Source organism: Aedes albopictus, chromosome 3 (assembly GCF_035046485.1).
Source record: "Aedes albopictus strain Foshan chromosome 3, AalbF5, whole genome shotgun sequence".
NCBI classification, from domain to species: domain Eukaryota; kingdom Metazoa; phylum Arthropoda; class Insecta; order Diptera; family Culicidae; genus Aedes; species Aedes albopictus.
In genome coordinates this window covers 214965384-214988806 of record NC_085138.1, presented here as the reverse complement: position 1 = coordinate 214988806, position 23423 = coordinate 214965384, and the positions used below count along the sequence as shown (strand labels likewise).

At 41.4% G+C, this 23423-nt stretch overlaps 1 protein-coding gene and 1 long non-coding RNA gene across 19 annotated transcripts in view; one reads left to right on the top strand and one right to left on the bottom strand.

The window, feature by feature from the left end:
• LOC109405099 (unconventional myosin-XVIIIa) overlaps window positions 1–23423 on the bottom strand; it is a 1227991-nt gene that overhangs the window by 198938 nt on the left and 1005630 nt on the right. For 17 of the 18 annotated variants that reach the window (XR_009999527.1, XR_009999528.1, XM_062861168.1 and 14 more), the window contains 2 exons: window positions 16931–18084; window positions 16719–16865 (listed from right to left, as the gene is read on the bottom strand). Coding sequence is in view for 16 of the 18 variants with exons in the window: in XM_062861168.1 (XP_062717152.1) it covers window positions 16739–16865; window positions 16931–18084 (1281 nt within the window). In the remaining 2 variants the exon portion in view is untranslated. Of the gene's footprint in view, window positions 1–16718; window positions 16882–16930; window positions 18085–23423 lie in introns of those variants that run through there. The other variant, XM_062861176.1, reaches the window with a different exon arrangement.
• LOC134292225 (uncharacterized) overlaps window positions 18091–23423 on the top strand; it is a 29396-nt gene continuing 24063 nt past the window's right edge. Inside the window, exon 1 of the long non-coding RNA XR_009999531.1 lies at window positions 18091–22973. This is a non-coding gene — a long non-coding RNA (uncharacterized LOC134292225). The remainder of the gene's footprint in view (window positions 22974–23423) is intronic.

Here is a 23423-nt window from a genome sequence, read left to right as displayed (position 1 = left end):
TTCGTCGCTTGTCTTCAAACCTTTCTGCTAAAATTTCCCATTCCCCCCCCCCCCCCCCCCCAGGAATGGTTTTTGCATCAATTATGCCAGCTGCGTCCCCAATTAGAGCCTTTTCCAAATGGTAGAGCTTAATTCGTGGCGGATCATTCGATCTGTCGACCACGTCCCTAAACATGACTTTGAATTTTTCCCACTGCTCGTATTTGCCATCGAAATGCGGAATGGCACGAGGAAGCGACGGTTGAACCACAATCGATTGTTGGCTACGATTCGTTTGGCTCAGCATCTCGATCCATGTTTCGAGAGCGAGGGAAATGTCGTCGTACAATGTTTCAAATTCAACGTACTTACTTTCTTGATCGTGTCTCTTTCTCGGTGGGCAGACCGCCATGATGCGTTCATGGTAGTTCGAAAACTCCTTGTAGGCAGCTTCCACTTTCTTTTGGTGCACCTTGACCTGCGGCAGCGTGATCTCCTCCTCTACGATTTGATCCATCATGTGCTTGACGCGTGTCAGCTTTGCCTTTGCTGAGCCACGCATGTGCACCAGCGCGTCGAACTCTTCCACTGCGTCGTCGTTGCTAGCGGCGGCGGAATTGCTACCACCACCTTCCATATTCTTCACAGGTGTACGCTTCGGCGGCATGATTCTTAATTAATCACTTGCACTAGCAGTTTTGTCCAATGTTCATTAGCTGTTAATCACTTCACTCCTGTTCGATTGTCCAGTCTTCGCTTTGCTTCACTTTTTCCAACTTTTGTGCGGTGTGTGTTTTTATCTCCAAGCCAGCCACTCCACTCAATCACGCCCAGTCGCGATGCGTTCCAACCAGCAGCGATGATGAACCAAACCATCCGGCTCCAAGGACCAAAACATGTTGCGGCGTGTTGCAGTGGACTGTAAAACTGCTTTTCTTCTCCAGGCTGCCTTGATTGTAGCGCGCCCGCCGGTCTCACCGATTCCCCAAGTGGATTCGGTGTATGGAAACTGCCATGCAGCGACCGACGGACCAGCGGCGAACTCCATAGGGTGGGAAAACTATCTCCAAATAACTCTAGCCCTGAAAAGGACTCAACCGGACACGCAGGCGACTGGCGGACCAAGGGAATTTCCGGCTCAGGGACAAACGACACACACACTGGTTTTTGCTCTAGTTCATTTTAGTTTCACTAATTACACTATTTACAGACCTTTATTTTGGCCGTCATCGGCCCACACTTTTCTTCTGCCGGGCTTGGCTCGCCGGCTTGACTACTCTTCTACTGTTGCTCCTAATATTACGATCCGTACACTTCGAGTTGCGTAAGAACACTGATCCTCGCGCCACCAAGTAGCGCTTTTTTTGCTCTCGTCCTCGACGGCCGTCGTCGACGACGACGATGGTTTTTTCCTCCTTCTCAGCGTGGCGATTGGCTCCTTTTTGGGGGGTTTCCTTCATGTGAAGATTGCGTGCTGCTACCTCGATTTGCTTGCGCTTTCTTCACGTGAACGATACGTGCTCCTTCTTCAGTTCGCAGCGTTGCGGACTGAACAATTGTAGTAGGTTTTTCGAACACTATGTGTGGAATATGCGAATTTCATTCTGAAATACGTTGATGTCATCTTGATTTCTTATTTCCATATATAGTTTCATATCGTCGGCATAAATAAGCACTTTTGTTTTCTTCAGGATGAAGGAAATGTCGTTAATGTAAAGAATAAATAAAAGAGGGCCCAGATGGGAACCTTGAGGCACTCCTGAAATGACTTGAATGGGATGTGATGTTTTTCCTTTGACTTTTATTATTTGTTGGCGGTTTGTAAGGTACGATTCAAGCCATTTAAGAAGTCGGGGTTCTATACCCATTTTTTGCAATTTGAAGAGTAGCATTGGAATATCAATGCGGTCGAATGCCTTGCTAAAGTCAGTGTAAAGAGCTTCTACGTGATTGCCATTATCCATTGCAGTCAATGAAAAGTTAATTAATTCCAATAAATTTGTAGCGGTTGAGCGCCCTTTATAGAATCCATGTTGCATGTGCGTTATTCTATTCTTAATTTGAGAAAATATATTTTTATTGATTATTGCTTCGAATAATTTAGGAATGCACGAGATAATGGCAATTCCGCGGTAATTACGTATGTCAGATTTTTAGCCAGATAAAATAGGTACCAAAAAAGAGTATTTCTCGGATACTTATTCAAAACGACGTATCAACATAGGATTTGCGTGTATTATACGTCGTTTTGAAAAAGTATCCGAGATTTCCCTGATTTGGGGAAGATACCTGTTTCGAGAGATTTTTTACATAGCCAAAATAGCGAGCTCCATAGCTAGATTCTTCAAAAATATACACTGAAAGACGGCTTGCGGTCGAAATTACTATTCTGAGGGTCAATTTAAATGCACAACGCCACTAAATTTGTGCAGACTAAATTTTGTTTCAATTCAACAGATTAATGTTTTCAATTTTACCATGGACCCGATTTCCGATTAAAAAAAGTTTCCGTTGGCAACCGGATTCGAACCAAGAACCTTGAGATCACCTGGCTCGCACGCTACCACTCAGCTCGGTTGATATGGGACGAAACAAAGGGCACACAAGAAGCGATGGTGGATCGATGATCATGTTTTGCCATGGTAAATTTGAAAACATTTTCATGTTGGTAATTACTGCAAGTCGATTTTCAGTGCAGGGGGAAGACCGTCGGGTTCAGCACCTTTAGAAGCATCTAAATTTTTAAGTGCGTTCAAGATATCGTGTACCGTCACTTTATTGTGAGTTATATCCACAGGAAATTCAGGGATATATTCAAAAAAGTCTCGGTCACGGTCATGATCTGAAAAGGTGGTGTAAATTTCTTGGAAAAATGATGCAAATAGGTTGCATATTTCGTCTGTATTGTTGCCTACGTGTTCATTAAGATTCATAGAAGTGGAAAATTGTCAAATTTAAGATTAGTTTTTACGTAATTGAAGAAATTCTTAGGGCAAGACTTTATTTCATTTTCAGTTTTGGCATTGTACTCTTCAAATGCGGTGTCAATGGCAAAATTTAGTTGATAAGCAATGTCTAAATATTTTTCCAAATTTTCATCGCAATTATTTTTTTTTGTAAATTTTATGCGCTTTCTGTTTGCGATTTTTCAATTTTTTTATTTGTTTATTATACCAGACGGGATATTTAAAATTGACATCACGTCATTTTTTCTTTTTAGGGACTTTGTCATAAATAATTTTGAAAATAATGTTGTAAAAAAGATTTACAGCACTTTCGATATTTCCTTCATTCCGTAGTGTTGATTGCCAGTTTATATTGTATAGTCTACGCATTATATTGACATAGTTAGCTTTTTGGTATTCAAAGACTTCTTCGTACTCAAAGTCGTTGGGATTTTGGTGTCCATGAATAAATATTGATAATTCGATTGCTGTGTGAAAAACTTCATTTTTCCACAAGGGATTCAATGATTCGCTCACGCAAAAATCTTCGTAAATATTAGTGAACAAGAAATCCAAATAACAATTTTGTTGGTTTTTGACATGATTTATTTGATTAAGGCCTAAATTAGCAGTTTTGTCAAAAATAAACTGCAATGTTTCATTGTCCTCAACGACTGGGAGTACACGGAGAAATCAAACTACCTATTTTTTGGGTCGATTTTACTCAAAGCTGAGTATATCGAATAAACTAGTTACCCAAAATTACTTTGTTTTCCTTCCCCCACCGATGTTGTCAAAAACAAACAGAGATGTATCTACCCAATGGGGGTCCTTGAGCCCAATAAGCCAATTTTGAGTAAATGTAGGTATATTCAAATTTGGGTTGAATGAGGGGGGTCTTGGGTTGAATTTACCTACTCTTAAGTATATTTTTTTGCTGGAGGTAAAGGCAATTTACCTAGCGTGAGTTTAATCGATTTACTCAAATTTGGCTTATTGGGCGGAACTATGGGATTGCGTCAAAAGAACTCAATTTTGGGTAGTTTGGCGGTTCGGTGTAAGATATATTAATTTTCAGAGTCCTGAATGAAGTCTGCTTGGTGTTGGTTAAAGTCACCATAGATGTGAACTTTAACCTCGGGAGGAAATTGCGATAAAATTTGTTCAGCTGATTGAAAAAAAATATCGTAAGTAGTTTTATGAGCGTGATCTGGGGGAAAGTACACGGAGGCAAACACGTGAGTTTCACGTTTCCGGTACCAACTCCGCGTTACTTCCAGCTTGCACCTCCAGCACTGCTAACTTAGATACCAGCCGTTTGAAGACTCCGTCTGTTGTCTGAACTACCGCCTGACGCACCCGACCGTCTTTCCCGGGAATCGCGGATAACACTCGGCCTCTAGTCCATCCATTGCGCCGACCTTCGTTCACAATCACCACTAGATCCCCTTCCTCGATATCCTTCTCTTCTCCGAACCACTTGGTGCGTTTTGCAATTGTTGGAAGGTATTCCACTATCCACCGCCTCCAGAATTGATCTACTAACTGTCTTGTCATGTCCCAATTCGTCCTGGTAATCTTCGCAGGTTCGGTTAGCGTCCTCGTCGGCTGCACCACTCCGCTGGAACTGAGCAGGAGGAAGTGGTTTGGAGTCAACACTTCTTGGCCGGGGTTGTCGAGGGGGATGAATGTCAACGGGCGAGAATTCACGACTGCTTCCGCTTCTGCGACCACCGTGAGTAATGTCTCATCGTCCGGATTTCGACTGCTGCTCAACGTTCCCATTGCCACTTTGACAGATCTTACCAGGCGTTCCCACGACCCCCCAAAGTGAGGAGCGAGCGGTGGATCGAAAATCCACTTCGTAGACGTGTTCGTAAAGGTTTCACCCAGCTGTCTTCCAATAGCCTCGATCTCCTCTTTTAATTCTCGACTGGCTCCTTGGAAGTTTGTTCCATTATCGGAATATACTTCCACTGGTGACCCTCGGCGGGCAATAAACCTACTGCCATTTTGCATGACTCCGTTGATAGAGAGTGGACAATTTCCAGATGAATTGCTCTCACAGTCATGCACGTGAATAGTGCGACCCATCGTTTTACACAACTTCGATCTACTCTGACCTGGATTGGGCCAAAATAATCCAGCCCCACGTAAGAAAATGGTCGAACTGTGGCTGCGAGTCGAGCATCTGGAAGAGGCGCCATTCTTGGTGGTGCTGGTATTGTTTTGTTGATCTTGCAGATCTGGCAACTTTTCCCAACTTGACGGATAACAACCCGGAGATTGGAGATATGGAAACGCTGGCGGACTTCGTTATGTACCGTCTCGTAATTAGCATGTAAGAAACGCCGATGGTACCAATCTATAAGAAGCGTAGTTAGAGGGTGTTTCCTTGGTAGAATGACAGGAAATTTGAAGTCGTATGTGACGAACGGTATCGCCCCAATGCGACTGTCGACTCGCATCACGCCGTGTTCGTCTAGGAACGGGGACAGCTTGTAGACCACACTTGTTTTTCCAATATTCCTTTTAGAATTGTCGTTCGGCTGCTTAAGTATCGCTACGTCATCCGGGTATTCTTCAGCTTGCACTATGCGCCATAAACTGTTCTCTGCCTTTTGTAGTTCTTCTCGTGACAAACATCCAGTAACAGGTTCCTGTTTCCTAGACTTACGGAAACAGTTCTCTGCAAAGCGGTATGCATATGTCACAGCCCTCAGCAAGCGCTCCCACTTCGAGAAATGTTTCCAATTGATAACATCTTTGGTGACTGACTCAGTATGGACTAAACATGGCCGCAACTCTTCATCTGTCTCCAGGGGCTCTGACGAGGATCTCTTCGGACAGTTTCCTTCTGGTAGATATAAAAAATCCGGGCCTCGAAACCAGCGGGACCCGAAATCTGTACTGGGGCCTTTTCCCCATTTTGTAGCTTCGTCTGCTACGTTGTGCTGCGTTGGAATCCATCTCCACTCTGTTGCCTCGGTTTTGCTTAGTATCTCTCCCACTCTGAAGGCTACGAATTGCCGGTATCTGCGGTGCTCAGACTGAATCCACGCTAGTGTTGCTGTTGAGTCAGTCCATAATGTGCGCCGCCGGATTGGGATCGAGTGAAATTCTTTGACTGACTTCGCTAATCGTGCTCCTAAAAGAGCGCCCATCAATTCTAGACGTGGTACTGACAAAGCTCTCAGTGGCGCTACTTTTGCTTTAGCCATGACTAGAGCGCAGTATACATTCCCGTTGATCACAGCTCGAAAGTAGGCGGTTGCCGCGTAGGCTTCTTCGCTGGCATCGGTGAAGATGTGCAGTTCCACTGCATCTATATCAGCTGTAGAACATCCAGGAAAATAGGCCCGAGGAAGTCTGATGGCGCTCACCTTCTCCAGCAGCCTCGTTCATTTGTACCAGCGAGTTCGGATTACTTCTCCACTTCTTCATCCCAATTAACCTTACTCCGCCATGTGTCCTGAATAATCATCCGCCCTTGTACAGTGAGATGCGATAGAAGACCTTGGGAGTCGAACAAACTCATCACACATCGTAAGATGTTTCTCTTCGTAGGTACGATGTTGTCAAACTGCAGATCGACAGCAAATGCGAGGAGGTCTTCGTCTGGCAACCAAAGTAAACCCAAAACGCGTTCGACCCCGCTCTCTACGTCGATGTTAATCAATAGTTGCTGCCGTGTAGGCTCCCCGATCCGTTGTAAAACCATATGTGAATTAGAATGCCAGTTACGGATTTCAAATCCGCCACGACTGTGTACTTCTTTGACTTCCAAAGCGACCTTGGCAGCTTCCTCCTCAGTATCGAAGCTATCAAGGTAGTCGTCCACATAATGTTAGAACACAATCGCATTTGCTGCCTGTGGGAACTCTCTTTCGTGTTCTCGCGCATTCAGGTTTTTTTATAAACTGGGCTTGGCTAGGAGAACATGTAGCGCCGAAACTTCCGACGTCTAAGACGAAAACCTTGACTGGTTGTGATGGTTGTTCGCGGTACAGGAATCGCTGGCAATGGACATCTTGTTGGCGGATCCTGAACTGGTGGAACATTTGTTTGATATCTCCACATACTGCCACTGAATGTTCCCGAAACCCGCAGAGCACCGTTGCAAGTGGAACCAGCATATCCGGACCTTTCAAAAGCATGGAATTGAGTGACATAGCCCCTACCTTCGCAGCCGCATCCCAAACAAGTCGTATCTTCCCTGGTTTCTTGGGATTCCTTACTGCTCCTAGCGGTAGATACCACACCTTTTTGGGATCAGTAGACTTCAGCTCTTTAGGAGTCGCTTCGTGAATGTAGTCGTTTTCCAAATATTCACCGATTTGACGCTGCACTTTGGCTCGTAGCTCTACGTCTCTGCTCATTTTCCGCTCGAAGCACTCCAACCGGCGCATTGCCATAGGCAGGCTGTTAGGAAATTGAACGAGGTCTGTTCTCCACAGCAATCCCGTCTCAAATCCTTTCACTGTCCGCTTCGTTGTTTGTTGTAAGATTTGAAGTGCGCGTTTGCCTTCTTCTGATTGCGGACCTTTGTCGATCGAAACACCTACGCTTTCCATGGAGAAATGCCGCTTCACCAGATTATGAAGCTCTTGGTCGCTTGTATCCTGTCCTTGACACTCACATATATGGAAGCTGAAATTCGCCGTCTTTCTTCCATCGGCATATTCGTAGATCGACTAGCCTAATCGAGTTTTAGCAGCCAACGGATCGCCTAATCCTCCCTCTCGCAATTTCAATGTCGCAATAAGGCTGGCGTTGTTCGAACCGATGAGAATTCCTGGTGAAACCGAGTCGTAGCTACTGATCGGTAATCCTCGGAGATGCGCGTACTGCCGTGCCATTTCCGCGTACCGCAGCGATTGTTTTGGAAGCTGCAGGTTTGCTACTATTCTAGTATCGTTCAATGCGTACTGTTCATTTTGTCCCGGATCGGAGATATTTAGAGAGATTCGGTGGGAGTTCGGAACCTGTTTGTTCACGTTACTGGTCCACGTTAAGCATAGTGGGAGTGGCTCACCATCGTCTATGCCTAAGCGGTCTGCGACGGACTGTTCAACTAAAGTCATCGAAGAGCCGTCATCCAGGAAGGCGAAAGTTTCGACTGACTTCCCTTTCCAGAAGAGTTGTACTGGGATAATCCGGAACAGTGTTGACTTTTCCGAGGTATGATGTGCGTTCACACCGTCCGTGGAATTTTTACTCGCTTTTGCTGTTTTCTTTTCCACGTTGACTGGAGCAGGTTCATTCTGTTTCTCCGTAAGGAGTAACTGGTGATGTCTAAGCTGACAACCTTCTACACCACAGCTTGCTTGTAACTTGCATGGACGGCGCCCATGTTTGCCCAGGCAAGTTCGGCAAAGATGGTGATCTTGGACAGTCCTCCACCGGCTCTCAGGGGTCCATTTTTTGAAAACGGGACATTCCCTTTACCTTGTGGCCCGGTACATTGCAGGCCAGACACAGGGTTGGTGGTATGGTCTCCTCCTTGATCTCTTTTTTCACAGGTTCCGTTGTCGAATGAGCATTCAAAAAGTGTTTCTCCTTCCCGCGCTCACTTCTGCCGGAACGCGATTGTTTACTATCTGCGATGACCGTAACATCGGATGCTGCTGCTACTAGTGCTGACATATAAGATGCAAAGGTACGTAGGTCAACAGCCATGAACTGCCGTTTATACAACGCCCAATCTAAACGCAAATGAGCTGGAATCTTCTCTACCAGCTCCTGAAGCAGAACCGGATTACACATATGTGCAACTTGACCTGCTGCCTCCAAATGGTCACACAGATTCTGGACAGTCATGCCAAATGAGATCAGAGTGTCCAGTCTGTCTGGTTTTGGGGCCTGAACATCCCGCACCTTGTTCATCAGTGTCTGGATGATAAACTCCGGCCGTCCATAGAGCATGTAAAGAGTGCTCAAAACTTGAGGCACGCACGCCGGAAGTAATAGTCGGCTCTTGACCGCTTCGAAGGCTTTCCCTTGCAACGCTTTCTGAAGCCAGATTTTCGACGTTGCTATATCCGCACGCCGTCGTCGAGTTCACATAGGCACTGTAAAAGAGAGGCCAATCCTCTGGATCCCCCCGGAAAGGTGGAAGGTCCTTTGGCATAACCTGCCGCGCCATCAATTGATGTTGTGTAGGAGCGCCTTGGAGATTGCCTACTGGATCATACAGCGTTGGTAATCGTGGCATGTTATTCTGACCCGCGAATATTCCACCGATTGAACTGGCATAAGCTGTATACCCTGGGACTGAAAACTGTTGGAATGCCTGTCCACTACCCATTACCCCACTAGCCACCCCGGGAACAGGATTGGGAAAAGGGGCAGCTAACGGAACGGAGGGTACGCTCACGTTTGTTGGCATCCCGGAGTAGTATTGTTGTGGCAATATATTTGCTGCCAACGAACCACCGTTCATCGCTAGACCGGATACGACTGGTAGGCTAGAAGTAGGGCCCACGGCAGGAACCGTAGAACAGGCTGTCACAACATTTGTTTGCGTATTGATCCCCAGCCTGGTTGGCACTCGGCTAACTAACCCTTTTGGTAACGCCCCCAACTGATGGTAACGATCTATTTCTGTCTGCATGTTTATATCGAAGCGATTACCTGAGCCTAACTGTAATGGCGCAACTGGTGTTGGTTGAACTGAGGGAATCGTTGTTGTCGGAAAACCCACTTGCCTACCTTGCAATCCATGAACAGTTGATGACGAAGTTGGGTCAATCCTGCTCAAATTCGCACCTGATGTGGTCAGAATGGAGCTGATGTCAAACGTAGGTGCACCAGTAGTTATTACCTCTGCCCTTCCGCTCGGTTGAGCGATCGAGAGGCTCTTCATCTCGCCGACCATCTGTTGCATCCAGTTCTGCACCTTGCTGACACCTGCTGCTTCAGGCTGTTCGCCCGAGCTGTTGAGTATTTCGTCCTTCGTGCTGTCATTTATTCCCATCATCGCTCTATTGGCAAGCTTCTTCAGCTCCAAACGCTTCCGCTCCATTTCCTGACGGTGGTTTTCTTCCATCTCTCGTTCTAGTGCCTCCCGTTGCTCCTGTATCTACTGAAGGCTTGCCCTCGCTTGCTCGGTTAGGATTGATTGCCTAGGGTCCATAGAACTACCCGCAGTCGTTACTGTTGGTAGTGTCATACCGGGTGGTGCACTGCTCGCAATTGTTGGTAACCCGGGTACAGTTACAGACGCTCCGACTGCGAGAGTACTCACCGGGGTACTGGTTTGACCGGGTGGATCCATCGGTGGTAGAATCAAACAATTCCCACACACCCAACTCCGGTAGGCTACAGTGTCATCCACTCCAACGCACTGATAGTGGAACCATTCCTCGCACCGTGGGCAGAATACCATATTGTATTGTAGCAGACATCGTCACCAGTGCTGCCAGAGTTGGCAACAGTGTGTTTTTCAATGGTCACAGGGTTACTAGAAGTTCAAATTAAAAATGAACTCCGATGGTTTGCATGAGATGTCGTTGAAACCAACGGGGGTAGACGGTACCAGAGAATTTGTTATATGGTTCATTCAAATATGACGTCCATCATCTAGGGGGGAGGGGGGTTCTGAGAAAGTGTGACACTCCATGTGTAAGGTATACGAAAAGCGTGACAGAGGGGGGACGGGGGTAAAATTCTCGAAAAATGATGGACGTCATGTTTGAATCGTCCCATAGAGATGCGCGAAGACTGAAACCAAAGGTTCCAATTGAACCGTCAAACGCGGTCCCAATCGAGTAAATTCAAGGAAATAGAACAACAACAAAACGCAACATTAAAGCACATGAAAGTGTGTTAGTGCAAAGCATAACGTGTTTGCTTGGCATCTTATGGACAGATCAGATTAACACGTACGCGAAAATATAATTTTGTTTATCGCAAAAAATGATTGTTATTGGGCGTGGTGTAAACAAACACAACCAAAATCCTCTTCGCGCTTCTCTATAACAAATTCTCTGGTATTCAGTTCAAAGTTGGATTATCCCGACTGTTTGTGAAACTGTTGAGAACAGTCGTCGAATATCGAGGGGATTTTTTTAATTCCTCACGCAGAAAAATAAATTGTAAACACAATTGAATTTTAGTTCAAATCAACCGCTTTTTCAGTTTACTATAGCGACAAACTGATTTCTACTTTAAGGCGAAACTGGAAGCATTTCCTCATTTTTTTGGTTTTCGATCTTTTATTCAATAACGAAGCAATATTTTCAAAATCGGTTTTCGTGCATGTGTAGAGTATGGATCAGGGTATCTTCTGATTTTTTTACGCGGTAGAACATATTTTCGTTTTGGCAGAAACCATTTTTTAGTGAAATTTTGTTCAAAAACGGTTTGTGCAAAAACGAAAAACATTTTATGCCGCGTAAAAAATTCAGAAGATACCCTTATCCATACTCTACATGTGCACGAAAACCGATTTTGAAAATATTGCTTCGTTATTATTGTATGTTGCTTTCAAAACAAAACGCGCTGCCAACTTCCAGTCGGCATTTCTGAATCATCGCAACGAATCAAGCACTACCTCTGCTGCTGTTTGTGTTAGTGAGATCGGAGAAACGTCAGACTCCCGCCTGCTGATTGGCTGCGACGACTCTGGCGACGGTTTCATCCGCGACGGATTCAAATCGTCGCGTTCGATAAGGGGGAAAACCGTCAATAAATAAAAAATCAAAATCCAAAAAATGAGGAAATGCTTCCAGTTTCGCCTTAAACTGAACTGTTCTTTTGTTTGATAATACAAATATTTTCTTCCTCTCCTCTTCTTGGCGTAACGTCCTCACTGTGACAAAGCCTGCTTCTCAGCTTAGTGTTCTATGAGCACTTCCACAGTTATTAACTGAGAGCTTCCGCTGCCAATGACCATTTTGCATGTGTATATCGTGTGGCAGGCACGAAGATACTCTATGCCCAAGGAAGTCAAGGAAATTTCCTTTACGAAAAGATCCTGGACCGACCGGGAATCGAACCCGTCACCCTCAGCATGGTCATGCTGAATACCCGTGCGTTTACCGCCTCGGCTATAGGGGCCCTTTTACAAATATTTTCATTTGTCGTAAATTTTGACAGTTTGTTAAAACAAACAGAGATATGGTATTTTCAACATGAAATAATGGATTGATTCAAACGACTGCACTTTTGCCTCTAACAAACCCGGCATGTGATTGTGTTGGTGACGGCAGCAACTGCGGCAGCTCGGAAATCTATTTTTAGATCGTCGGCAAGCGGATGGGAAGGAGAACGACTAAAAAAAAGACAAAAAAGGCGAAACCGGCCAACTTTTTGTGGATGCTGTCGTGAGTACCTGCGCGTTATCCATCACGGCCAAAACTGCACTTGGAAGTTGGCGTGATGGATTTGTTACACCTTCTTCGTTGTGGCGATGTTGGGGTAAGCATTTTAAAGATGTGTGAGTGCTTCCGGGCAATATTTATGGTCCCCAATTTGTAGAACAAATAAAGTTTTTAACGTTATATGAAATGATGGTAAATTGGTTGTTTTTATCGATAAACTCTAAATAAAAACTATGAAATATAACTTTAAAATAAGTAAATTCTCAGTTTGAAAATCAACCATGTGTTTTATTGTTTTAAACAAGCGTCAATTTTCTGCGTGTTGGCGTGATGGATTTGCTACACCTTCTTCGTTGTGGCGATGTTGGGGTTAGCATTTCATAGTGTGTGAGTGCTTTCGGACCATGTTCATGGTTTATTTTTGACATTATATGAAATGATGGTAGTCGGTTGTTTTTATCGATAAACTCTAAATGAAAACAATTAAATATAACTTTGGAATTGTTGAGGGTAGTAACAATCTAGCATTCGCCTACTTTTATATAACAGTGTACCATCCTATACCTGAACTGAGAAATACTTTCTGGAGCTCGATTTGAATAGGTCGTATGTACTTTTGTCGATTAAAACTTCGATCAGTTGGATTCGCTTATTATAGCGAAAACCGTTGAAATTGAGCAAAGTTGATACATACAGCAGAATCCTCACAAAACGGGCTTTCTGTTCCATCATTCAAAGTTTGCAAAATATCTGCCATATTGCTACAATGACTAAAATACACTGATCGAATTTTATATCGACAAAAGCACATACGACCTATTCAAATCAAGCTCCAGCTTTGATCTATGTAAGAGAAACGTAAATAAAGATTCATTCTAAGTTTGTATTCCATAACAACAACACGCGCTCTATATTCGATCCGAATTTGCTCTGCTAAGAGGTTATGGTCCCAGCGGCAGAAGCGGCCATAACGCGCGGAAAGTTCCGAAAAGTATTGTTGAGTCGGTTCCGGTCCGGGTTCGAAAGTTTTCCGGTTCGATTGCGTGAGTCGGCGAGAGAGTCGGTGGAAGAGCGTGCCATTTGTTTTCGTCCGCAGCATTCAGCATCGTTGGCTGGGTGTTGTGCTTGTTGTGTTTGTTCGTGCAAGTTAGAACCTGTCGCAACTGAGTTGAACATTCAGCATCGTTGGCTGGGTGTTGTGCTTGTTCGTGCAAGTTAGAACCTGTCACAGCTGAGTTGAACATTCCGTCAGAATGGAGGAGGAATAGGGTTACCAGACGTACTCTTTTTAGAGTACATGTACTCTTTTCCAGCAAAAAAATTTGGCGTACTATTCGTTTTGGTAAAATTGGCCCAATTGTATTTTTTTTGCAAAATTACATTTTTCTGATAAAAATCAATCAAAATAATCAAAATTTTAGCACACATTTCGATAGGTCTTATCTGCAGAATAAATGCCATCTTTATTTTCCCTTTATTCCATTGAAATCACATTAATTCATTCAGATTATGATTTACTTCTTGCTGAAAAATGTTGTTAAAACTGTCGTTTACTAAATTGTATTACAAAAATGGCTTTACTTTGACGTGCAATAATCGGAAGAGAGGGTAAATAATAACGAAAGTATTTCGTTTTGTGTAATATGTTAGCTTTTGAAAGCAGGCTTTAGTTTTAAATGTCTTGGACGAAGCAGTGAGTTACATTTTCCATTGAGTTCTTAAAAGAAGTTTGTAATCTGTATTAACGAGATTTTAGCCTTTCCGAAGAAAGAACTCACATTTTGCGAGTTTGTCGGGTTTGGGATTCGATGCTAAGTCCTCGGCGTAAGCGTCACGTGTGATGATGATGAAAATACTAGGTCCGTTTCACAAAAAAACTAAAAAAAAGTCTTACGAAACCTATTGCACGAAATCCATCTACGGGAGAACAAAAACATTGACAGTTCTCGCTAATTCTTAAGGAAAGGAATTTGAAAACAAATCACTAACACACAAGTATTTGGATTGGTCAATAGTTAGCAAGAATACTGAAAAATGTAAGATTAAAACTTGCTGTAATAACTATCCAGTGATGTATTCAGTAGACACAACTTTAGTATTTTACTTCGTTAGAAAATGTACCTACCTTTTAGGTGTCAAGTATGGCTTACAGAATTGAAATATCAAAATCTTCGAGAGTGTCAAACAGTATTTAATCGAAAAAAAATCAATATTTACTTGATTACTGTACTCTTTTATCAGAATTCTTAAAAGTACTCTTTTCATGTGTGAACAATATGGTAACCCTAAGGAGGAAGTAAAATCGCTTCGCATTAAGCCGTTTGTGGATGTCCGATAGGTTAACCATGGATCTCGTTCGGCGGAACTACCTCGACGTCGAAGCGAAGCGGCGTGGCCAGCGAGCGGAGGCAAGCTCCAACGAGGCCGCGTTTTCGGGAAAGTCCAGCAAGCAAGGTAAGCTGAAATGTTTCAACTGTGGCGGCTTTGGACACAAGAAATTCCAGTGCCCCAAGCGAGGTGAGAGGGAGCGGGGTGAAACGGTCCCACCGAAGAAAACGACGCAAAAGGCAAACGTGAGTACCAAGACCGTTTCGTTCGTAGCAGCCAATACCACTGAACTGGTGGCCGTCGGTTCCAGGGTGGAATCCAAATGGTACTTAGATAGCGGCGCGTCAGAGCACATGTCAAATGACAAATCCCTTTTCGATAGTCTCCAGAAGTTATTGTATGTTGCTTTCAAAACAAAACGCGCTGCCAACTTCCAGTCGGCATTTCTGAATCATCGCAACGAATCAAGCACTACCTCTGCTGCTGTTTGTGTTAGTGAGATCGGAGAAACGTCAGACTCCCGCCTGCTGATTGGCTGCGACGACTCTGGCGACGGTTTCATCCGCGACGGATTCAAATCGTCGCGTTCGATAAGGGGGAAAACCGTCAATGGATAGGCCAGTAGTGATTCAAATCGCCAAGAGCGGTAGCAGTTTGCTAGCCAGGTACAAGGGTCGAGTAGTTGTTCAGGCACTAGTAGGCGAGGAGAGAATCCAGGTTAACATGGAACATTGTTCATACCAGAGTTGTCGCTAAATCTGTTGTCGCTCAGGCGGCTGGAATTTTTTGAAGCAAAATTGCTTGAAGATTCACAGGAGAAAAAACATTGGAGGAAATCAATGCAAAACTTACAAATTTTATAAATAAAATATGTAGTTTATTCTATTATAGAAAAAACATAAAAATGGATTGTTTAGTCATTTTTTCGTATTTTTTTCACGATAAGAAGATGAATTAGGCTAAGGCTTAAAATCTCAATAGTTACGGTAATGATGAATGTACACCATGAGAATCATGAGAATCGACTGAGTTATAGCAGTTATAATTTTCGAAAGAACTTCAAAAAAGTTCCTTGAAAACATTACTTTGAATTCAAGAGAATTCATAAAATCGAAAACTAAGCAAAAACATAAAAAAGTTCAACTTCATAGTGCTCTCAATCCTGTTATGAACAATTTATTGAAAATTCTCAAAACAACTCATTTGGAGGTTCCATTGCAATTTCAAAAGGAATTCAGATCTTCGGAAATTTAAAAATTTGGTACAAAATTAGACGTTTCATAAGGATATAAGAAATTTCGGAAAACATTCAATGACTATGGAAAAGTAAGTTATTAATTGAAAATTTGGAATTGGGAAAACTTGTAGTTTGTTCTATGTGCTTTGGCTCAACAGCCTGCGGCACACCTGACAAATGTTCATGGCGCACCAGGGCGCCGCGGCGCACATTTTGGGAAGTACTGAACTAGTATACTGTATACTGTAACCAACTATATAGTAACAGTAACCCATCATAACTACGTTAGAGGAGGGCTAAATAACGTCGCGGGAAGGTCGGCAAGTTTCATTAAGTGTAGGTAACAGAAGAGCGCTCACGACAGATTTTTACGTGTAATTATTTTTTTATATAAAAAAGATGTTTCCATACAACTATATTTAGATGTATGCAATATCAATGCAGTCATCTTTCCAATTCATTTCCAATGGATCACTGGTGCCACAAAAATATTATTTTTTAGTTCTATCGATATTTTGAAGCACAATTGTACGTGTTTTGTTCTAGTGATTTGTTTGGAAATTATGTTATGTTTTCTATTTTAAGAATCTCAAAATACCTTGTGGGAAAGAAAGGGTTAATAACAGAGCAAATTGCAGTTAAAATTCGTTGTGTTCGTAGTTACTTGTACAAATTGACCATTTGATTTCAGACAAGTAAAATTTTATGGTGCTTATGAGACTGATACAAATTTTATTTTGACTTTTTGTCTTATTATTTTTTTAGATTAAGGGGCGAATGCTTTATTATTTTTATCCCCCCCCCCCTCGACCAGCCAAAGAGTGGTGGGACGAAAAGTGAAATAAATATTTGTAACGGCCTAAATGTTTGTACAAAAACCTGTATTAAGAAAAACGAAAAACGTACCTTAATAAATTCCTTTGATTTCATTTTCCCTCATCTTTGTTACCGTCGGTATCTATGTAATTTTCAGGTTTCTTTGGATGATGTGATATATACGTTGTGCTGTGATTGCTATAATCGATTTCAGAATTAATTGATTCATCTGTTTCACTAAAAAATACATTAGCTTGATATAAGTTATAAGCATACAAGCAAATATAAAATGCCGAAAATACCTTTCGGAACAATATGAGCAATCATCGTCCATTGCTTGCTGTAGATCAGCAATTCGCTGCAGGGCCAACCGTAGATCAGCTCGGGTTGAATTACATTCTGCCTCTAACGATTCAAATTGCTTTTCGATAGATTTTTGCTTTGAATGACTTTCTTGTTCTTTGTTCGCCAATGTGCCTATTTCTTCACGCAAGTCACGTATGGATTTATGTGATTTTTTTAATGCTTCCTGTGCATTTATTTCTTTGCTGCGAATTTGGCTCAACTCATTTTGAGCCTTTTCAAGAGACTCTTTGTGGCGACTTAATTGCATTTCAATTCTAACACGTGTAGCTTGTTCAAATTCTAGCCGTGATTCCAGTTCTTTGTTGCGCAATTCTAAACGCTTTCCTTGAATATTAGAGCAAGGTTCACCTCCACTTTCTACACTTGCTAACCGCGATGTCAAATCCAAAATATTTTCCTTGAGAGATTTATTTTCTGATTCTAACTCAGAAACTCGTATATCATAGTCGGCTATAATGTTTTGATCACTGCTTAACTGTTTAACTGTGGCGCTATACTTTTTAATTAACTCAGCCATTTCTTCTTCATTCTCATCTATTTGAGCTTGAAGTTCATTTCGCTCACGCAAAGTCATGGTAGCTTTCTCTTCGGCATCAACACGTGCACGTTGAGTTTCCTCGAGAACCTGTTGTACATCTTGTAGTTCGTTTTCCGCTAATTTACGAGCTTTCACAGCTGCACATCGTGTAAATTCAGCGTCTTCTAGTTGATGTCGTAACTGACGTAGTTGAGTTTTCAATATAGACTCATTTTTTGTAGATTCCAATTGACACTGTGCATCACGAAGCAGTGCTTTATTTTTCCTGATATCTCGCTTTAGTTTTTGTATTATCGTTTCTTCTGCCGCTTGTTCTGCTCGTTCATTTTCTTCGATGGCTCGTAAACGTCGTTCTAATTCATGTTTTTCTTTCAAAATTAGGGTCCTTTCTTCGTGCTCTTGCTCTACTTGACATTCCAAAGACTTAATTTTTTTGTAACAGTTACTACGTATTTCTTCAATCTCATCTTCTCGCTGCTGAGCCTCTTTTCTGGATTCCTTTCTGATAGTTTCCAGAGACATTTCTAGGCGTAATTTAACTTGTTCCAGCATCTGCAATAGTTTAAAAAATATATACATTAGACAAGACTATTGGCAAATGTACAACAGTGGCACCTGTTTAAACCAGATACTACCGTCTTACCATAGACTAATTTCAAGACTTCGATGTACCATGTTACGTTTAGTTTTGATTTGCCACATAAGCCAGACATTTGACCGATTAGTAGATAAGAATACACCAAATAGCAATATAGAAAATGTTCCACGCGCGACCAGTTGAGCACCCATGCCAGAAAGCTCAATGATTCTGCCCGTCGATGACTCCGTTCGGCGATGATCCCGTCCGTCGATCGCCCAGAACGACGACAGGTAGCAAGCTTCAATACACACAGATTAAAACAAGACGATCATCCCAGAAAGAAGAGCGAACGAAAGCTCGCTCGACGAAGTTTGCACTACACCAAATATACTATATTAACAATATAGGTCACTCTTACGATTTTTTGGCGACACCTTTTTAGTGAATGTGGTGCCACCAAGCGTCAGAAGAGGTAGGGGATTCTGGGGTAATACGCACCACTTAAGGAAGATGCGTCAAAATGCATATAAAAAGGCAATAATTTATTGGTTTAATGCATGCATTCATTGCATATACTTTCATTCTAAGAGAAACCAAACAAAATTTCAGCCTCAATACAGTTCAACTCTTGAAAGTAACGTTTTTTGTAAAGACCAACATTACGGCTTCGTATGTTTATGCGGGGCAGTATGCACCCTTGCTCGGGGTAAAATGCACTACAACAATGGGGCAGGATGCACTCAAACAAAGGGGCAAGACGCACCACAACATTGAGGCAAGATGTACCATCGAGTTTAGAAATCTTTTTACTTCTTAGACAAAATGCATGTTTTATAAGGTTTTAAGATAAACAATAGCTCAATTTTGTTTGCGATTACTTACAGAGCACTCATAGATATTATTACAGCTTGTTTTCTCTAGGTGCGTTTTGCCCCAACCAATGGAGTGCATATTGCCCCAATCAATAGCAAAAAATAAAATAGTTTAAAACATATAATTTACGTAGACTACTGTTTAAGTTATTTTTCCTATGCTTAGCATTGCCCTCAATGAACTGAACAAACACAACAGCATGAGATGTTTGGCCGGTTTTCGCCATCAAATCATTCGACAAACGATCGGGAAAATTACATCAGAATCGTGCTTTTCAATTTTATTCATTTTTCTCACTAATTACGTAACGCAGATATGTAAAATTTTCCAGATGCTCATTTATTAAGACGTTCTATTAGACTGATAAGGTTTCAAATCTCTAAAACCGATAATCCCTGAAAAACAAAGGGGATGCGTTTTGCCTCGACAGTGCGTATTACCCCAGATGCCCCTACTGCTACACACTAAATGCATGCGCTATCCGAATGACGTTTATTCTGTCGAACTGTCATTGCATGATGGGGATGCCCATTTCTTCTGAAATAATCGATTAACATTAATCGATTTTTTTTCAACTACTCAAATTAGAACAAATTTAAGGCTTTTTACGACATCATCAGAATCGGCATCCATGTTGGATATGTGGCTTGAAATTTCAAAGTGATACTTTTCTGCAACCATAGCGAATATTTGTATGAAAAAGTATCATCCTATATGCTCACTCGCAGTGATTACGATGATACTTTTTCAGCTGCGTTGCTGCAGAACTGGTAGTTTTTTGTCACTTCAAAAACGCGAGGCAAACAAAAGCAAAAAGTCAATGATTCGTTTGAAAACTTGGTGATGCATCAGTACACCTTAATTATCTCTTCTTAAACAATTTTTGGCGTATATGACACATTCCACGCACTTCTGCGCCAAGGGTGTCAAATTTCAAAGTGATTGTTTTGCCCCAAACTTTCCAGCATATTACTTAAAATTTGACTGGTAACGTATTTAAATAGCTAGGTGAAGTAATAGCATTTTGTGTAAGAAAAATGAAATTTTTCATTGATAATTGTCAAATATGCCTGCTCGCATGTTAAAGTTCGCAAACATTGCACCTATTTTTTGTTAATGTAGTATAATATTGTATATTTTATAGACCGAAAAAAAAAAACTTTCCATAAAAATGGGTTTTGATATGTTTTAAGCACTTTTTGCAATAGCCGCAATTTGATGATGTCCCGTTACGAAAATAGCACATTTGTTGTAATAACGAATTTATTACGAACTTTAGAAAAATGATTTTCAGAATTCTCTTAGTACTCGTGGAGACCTTTCTTCCAACATATGGGTACCCTTGATCGACGCGTTACCTTAGGCGTTACAATGGGTACCTAGAAATGGTGTCCCGTTACGGAAATTTTAAAGACATTATTTAGTGCACAGAAAAAATCTTGCGGTAACTACTACTACTATACTATAAAACTTTGTTCAAATTTACTATGGCCCATTGTGTTGAAAACAACAAAGAAATCAATCAGTATAACCAAATTATGGTTGTAAATACTATGGCTTTTCCGAAATCAGCAATAGTAATGTGGACTACACGTCATAGTTAAATTTACTACATGGAATATACTGTGTTTGTGGTAGCAATAACCATGTGCGTTACTGTCATCAAAATTGTCGCTCCATTTTTACCATGTTCATAGTTGTCTCAAGCGTTCCGCATCGACAAATTTCAGTTGATCATGTTTTGCGCTTGATTTTACTACAAGCATGGTAATATCGTTTAGAACCTCATAACCGAGGCAGCGCCATGTTGATTTGAGAAAATTCCCAATTTCGGTCGCAATCGCAATTGAAACTGTTTACCTACTGAATAAAACGAAGTTTTTCTACAAAAAAAAACATAAATAAACTATTTCCTAAGTTTAAAAAGTGCTAAAATGTTGCAAGTAAGTCCATATTTATTATGTGCGTGAAAGCAATCCGTAGTTATTTATTATATTGCTTGCAGGAGAGGATCACGGCCCGCTGGAGCAGAACCAAGTCAGACCAGCAGCCGACAGAGTTCCTGACATGCAGAATCTGTAGTCCAATTATGTGAACTACGGTTCTCTAAACACAGGCGAAATCAGCGACTATCAGAACCAGATGATTAATTTGAACAATCCTAGGTAGCGGTGGGCTGAAGTGCAAGCTGGCCGTGATGGGCTTCCGTGGCATTCAGTCTCTGTTCCGTTGTGCGGACACTGGAAAACCGATGCTGGATTACGAAGAGGAGCCTCAAAGTGATGGTCGATTTTGCAAATTAGGTTTTCTAATGGTAAACAGGAAATAAATTATGATTGACTACAAGTTTTTATTCTAGGAATATAATTCATGCTCTACCTGTTAAAATAGAAGACAAAGTGTACTAAATAAGTATAATTCTATGTTAATGTTTCAAAGTCAACATAGAAATATGCTTATTGAATATACTTGTTTTCTATTTTAACAAGTGGGGCATGTACTCTATTTGACTACGACATCCAGTACATGACAGTGAAAAAGACATCAAACATAGTTAAATCTACTATGTTTACAGTATACCATGCAAACACATTGTTTGTTAATTTTACTATTTCTGTAGTAAAAAAGTACTATAAACATGGTAAAAGTAACTGGAACCGTGAAAATTCAAACATGGTAAATCATACCATGGTGACCACTAATGCAGTTGGAATAATCGTGTTCAATAGTCTGCTGAAAAACGTAGGTACATTGCGTTTAATTTAACCCCCTGAAATAGTATTTTCGACCGCAATATTGTTTTGCGTGTGAATAAATAAGTTTGGTTTGATCAAATATTTAATCAAAAAACTGTAACTATGATGAAATGATATTATAGGGTGTATATATTTCCATTATCCTTCTTGGTGTAACGGCGAGTTCAAAACTAACATAGTATAGAAGAAAAATCCTCTTAAAAATGTAAAATTTATTTCAAATGAAATTGACTCCTTTATTCCCAAGGCGCATGAGCCTTCAAAAAAGGATTAAAGCAACATGCGACAAATGCTTGAAAAGACTGTGTTGGAAGAATGGCTAAAGTGATTATTTCGTGTGTGTTGTGTTTTAGAGGCTCCCGCGGAACTTGCTCCAGGTGTTACGGAGCGGCCATATCAGTTGATACATACTTACCTACGTCAATTTTTTCTATTCCATTCTTTCGAAATCATGTAGATTGATACGTCACTCGGCATGTTTTGGTTGCAAACCAGAAATGTTCCCGATGACATCCCCGTGGAACCTGTGCTATATGTTCCGGGGTGGCCATATTAGTTGATACATACTTAAGTCAATTTTTTCTATTCCATTCTTTCGAAATCATGAATATTGATATGTCACACGGCATGTTTAGGTTCAAAACCAGAAGTGACCCCAATGAGGCACCGCGGAACCTGTCACGGGGATCCGGATGGGTCAACTTATTCAAATCTATTATCGCAGTTGTGTTTCACTGTTCGCAACAAAAATTTCGCTGAAAATCGATGGTTCAAACACAACAACACACGAAATAATCACTTTTAGCCATTTTGACAACCCCCTGACCCCAGCACAAATGGTTCCGGATATTGCATGGCCACTTGAGTATAATAAACTAGCACCAATTTACGATTAATTAAGGGCGACTTCAAAAAAATCGGATAAAAATTGACGAAGTGTTAGTGTTGGGATGAAAATGCTCTGTGAAACTGGCAACACGGGCCAAATAGCAGTTAGCGAAAAAAGCTGTTGATAGGAGGTCGCATCTTTTAATAGCGCGGAATAGAATACTGAAATGTATGTATATAATGAATAAGTAAGATTAATAAAATAAATTGAATTACAGCATTGAAGCTGCTTTCAATCTTTGGTGTATCGCGCAAAAGATGATTTGTCTCCGCAACAAACTTCAATGATTTTATGGTCGCGAAGTGAGTGCACCATGGATCCAGTGCAAAGTCTTTTCCATATGGTCGGCGTTAAGTCAGAGAGGACCATGTGTCTTCTACTTAATTTTTAGAAAAACGACTTTAAAGTTTGCAACTCTATAAGATTTGAGTTTTTCAACAAATGTTCTTGAATTTTGGCCATAAATCTGAATAACTATTAATCACAGCATCGCTCTGTATTGGTCACGAAAAAAAAAAACATAAAATGAAGCTTGAAACCAAGAAATTGCTAAGTAATTGATTGTACTTAGTCCACTCTGACTGAACGGTTTTTGGAAAATCTTCATCCAACTACAGTTCACACTCAAGTTTTTACATATTTGATGAAAAAATAATGCACAAGTAGGACAATAGGTAATATGAGTTATGTATAATGTGAGCAGAAAGTTTGAAATTTGATGTTTCTGTTTTTTCATTGTTGATTACCATTTAAAATATTTATATTTAATCAGAGTGGACCAAGTACATCAGTT